Here is a 2,946-nt window from a genome sequence, read left to right on the forward strand (position 1 = left end):
CCATGCACTCGGACGGGACCGCTCGGAGTCTCGCGGACAGATATTTTGTTTTTGAAAAATTGCACGTTAAAATACCCACCGGTTCTATATTTAGCCTTCCGTCCAGTTAATTGTCCACCATCGGATTCTGGAGGGGTCTTAATTTGGCTCGCATCTCTCAATTTAGGAAAGGAATGAATATTCAATTATTATTTCAATATATAATGAAGGTGTTCAGAGGATTTCTAATTAGCATTTGTTTATACAACTCTCTAAAAGGTACATTATCTATTATCTGCACAGGCTGTTTATGGATTGATATCCCACTAGGTTGGAACATGTATAATTGAATATGTTGACTAACCTACTTACGTGTATCAGCAGTAGGTGATTTCCGAATTGAGAGAGGTCGTTTTTAAAGTTTTAACGTACTTCATCTCCGGCATCCATTACGAACTGGATAGTTTTGTTCTTAGTTCACCTTCTTGATTTGCTGTTTATGATTATAGTATTATTCTGTGCATCTACGTGTCTTTCCACTTCTTTTCGCTTCACTGGATTTTATTTTGTGTGTATAGTGCGTCACCGGATTTTGCTATTGATTTAGGTTGGTTAAATGTATACTTTGTAGATTCCCTGGTTATCGAGGTTTCTAGTATCTTTCTGATTACAATCTTCATATGGATGGGATCATTTTTTGTTAACCCGTGTTCATGTCGTGTCTTTTCTCACAGGAATTTTTATAACAAGATGGGAGACGTAACCAAGGGAGCCAAGATCTTCAAGCAGCGGTGCTCACAGGTAATAACATTTAGTAAAAGCACGCTATGGTCTATTTAATGTTGTATCACATCAAGGCATTGTTCAAATGTACGTAGCTCGAATTCTTGTACAATACTGTTTTTATGGTAACTTGTTTAAATTGCAGGCTATGTTGCACTGTGTTTTTTTAGCATATCCTTTCGATTGTTGTTGTGCTGTCAAGCATCTTTCATCGCATCCGAGAAAAGTGCATGTTTCTGAATGCACGTTGCCACTTCTGTCATATTTCTTTGGCAATCGTATATGTCGATTTTTATTATTTATATTATATCTAATTTGTGTTAATCTGTTTCCGCAAATCTTCAGTATGTGTACAGAAGTATATTTTTTTAACCATGTTGCTTCATGTTTATAGTATGAAATCATATTTCGCTTGCGTAGCCACTGTCGAGGGCCCAGTTGATTTTTTGTGCATTTGTAGTCTTCTATTCGTATACTGAGATGTGTGAATAATATTCGTTAGCTCACATCGAGTTTTGCTTTAGTTCTGTTTAAGAGTTTTTAGTTGCGTGACTACAATAATATATTAGGAAGGATTAGTGTTTGGGTTTAATATCTGAATATTTATTTGCAGTGTCATGTTATTCAAGCCGATGGCAAGCACAAGACCGGACCCAATCTGTACGGTTTCTTCGGTAGACAGACCGGTCAGGGTGAGGGATACGCATACACCGACGCTAACAAGGCCAAGGTAGGTCATACTTAATGATGCTTCATCAACAAGTAACATTCACTATTGGCAACGTGTAGATTGCTGTGTGCCTGGACTGCCTAGTAATATGCTTGACTACGTATCTTTAAGTTCAAGGCATTACCATCCGCTTATATTTGGGTGTGCCTGGACTTTCTAGTTATATGCTTAACTATATTTTTAAGTTCAAGACAGCATCATCCGCTTATATTATATTCATATCACCTATTGTACGGTTGTTTGTCCTTGAGTGTATCAGTTGTACTTTGTCTCGTCGTGTGTATATTACTTACGTATACGTAGATTATTTTGAGTTGGTGCTTGTGTCTTGTGTGATGTTAACCTCCCGTAGTTCGGGTTCGGGTCAATTTTGATGGCATGTATGTTGAAGTGCTAGTGCCTACGAGAATACTTCCGACTATTGTAGTACCATTTTCGCAGCTCAAATATTTGAACTGTGGAAGGAAATGATATCACAGACGTGACTCTAACCGATAGTAATTCTATTTCGGTGCTATGGTTACTATAGGGAATTACATGGAACGAGGAGACACTAGATACCTACCTAACCAACCCCAAGAAGTACATTCCTGGAACTAAAATGATCTTCGCCGGTCTAAAGAAGGAGAAGGAAAGAAAGGATCTGATCGCGTACCTCAAGGCCGAGTCGGGTTAATTAATTAAGCCACTCGCGCCCATAATCTCGTATATAAAGTTGTTCTACATAAATACGACCGACAGAGCGTCGTGCTGCCCAAGTGACTGTACGTCCCTAGGCTTGCGCGTTATATACTGGCGTGTGCGTATGGCAGATATCTGCGTATATGTGCACGCTGTATCCCTCTGCATCGGATGGTGATAGTACTTGGGGAATAGGGGATAGCCATATGCCTGTTTGAACTCTTGTTCGCGGGTTGAGTTCCTGGGCGGCGGGTGATAGTAGTCATGTTTTTTTTTCGAATGCGAGGCTGAGCAATATTTTGGCATCAGTCTTTTAGTTTTAGAAATTTGTTTACTAAAAACACAGGAAGATGTTCCCAAGTATTTTTGATTCCTTTTTCTTTTTGCCAGGATGTTTCCACCAATTTTAGTCGGTTATGTACAACAGGTTTGCCTTTATTATATTTTGCACTCAGTTTCAGGGATAATTATGATATGTGAATAGTTGTAGATTCCTGCGAAGAGTTATTAATTTTACAATATGACTGTTTAGGTGGTGAATGGTCACCAGAAGTATTCACCAAAATTGATACGGTTATTTACAATAGCTGTGCGTTTGTCATATTTTCGAATCAGTTTCAGGGATAGATACTTGTGTGTATAGTTGTAGATTCCTGCGAAAAAGTTGTATATTATATAATATGACTATTTGGGTGGTGAATGGTCACAATAAGTAATCAACGGAATTGTGCTAGCTAAATGTCTAGTTAAACTCGCAATGACCTACGCTGGAA

General features: G+C 38.5%; 1 protein-coding gene across 1 annotated transcript; it reads left to right on the forward strand.

The window, feature by feature from the left end:
- Positions 1–218: 218 nt before the first annotated feature.
- SARC_12480 (cytochrome c) lies at positions 219–2,536 on the forward strand. Its single transcript, XM_014293413.1, has 4 exons — positions 219–258; positions 714–780; positions 1,376–1,492; positions 2,022–2,536. Exons 2-4 carry the CDS (start codon positions 730–732, stop codon positions 2,166–2,168), a joined length of 315 nt encoding a protein of 104 aa, XP_014148888.1. The 5' UTR covers positions 219–258; positions 714–729; the 3' UTR covers positions 2,169–2,536.
- The last annotated feature ends 410 nt before the right edge of the window (positions 2,537–2,946 follow it).

The sequence above is a fragment of the Sphaeroforma arctica genome (genome assembly GCF_001186125.1).
Source record: "Sphaeroforma arctica JP610 unplaced genomic scaffold supercont1.2334, whole genome shotgun sequence".
NCBI lineage: Eukaryota > Ichthyosporea > Ichthyophonida > Sphaeroforma > Sphaeroforma arctica.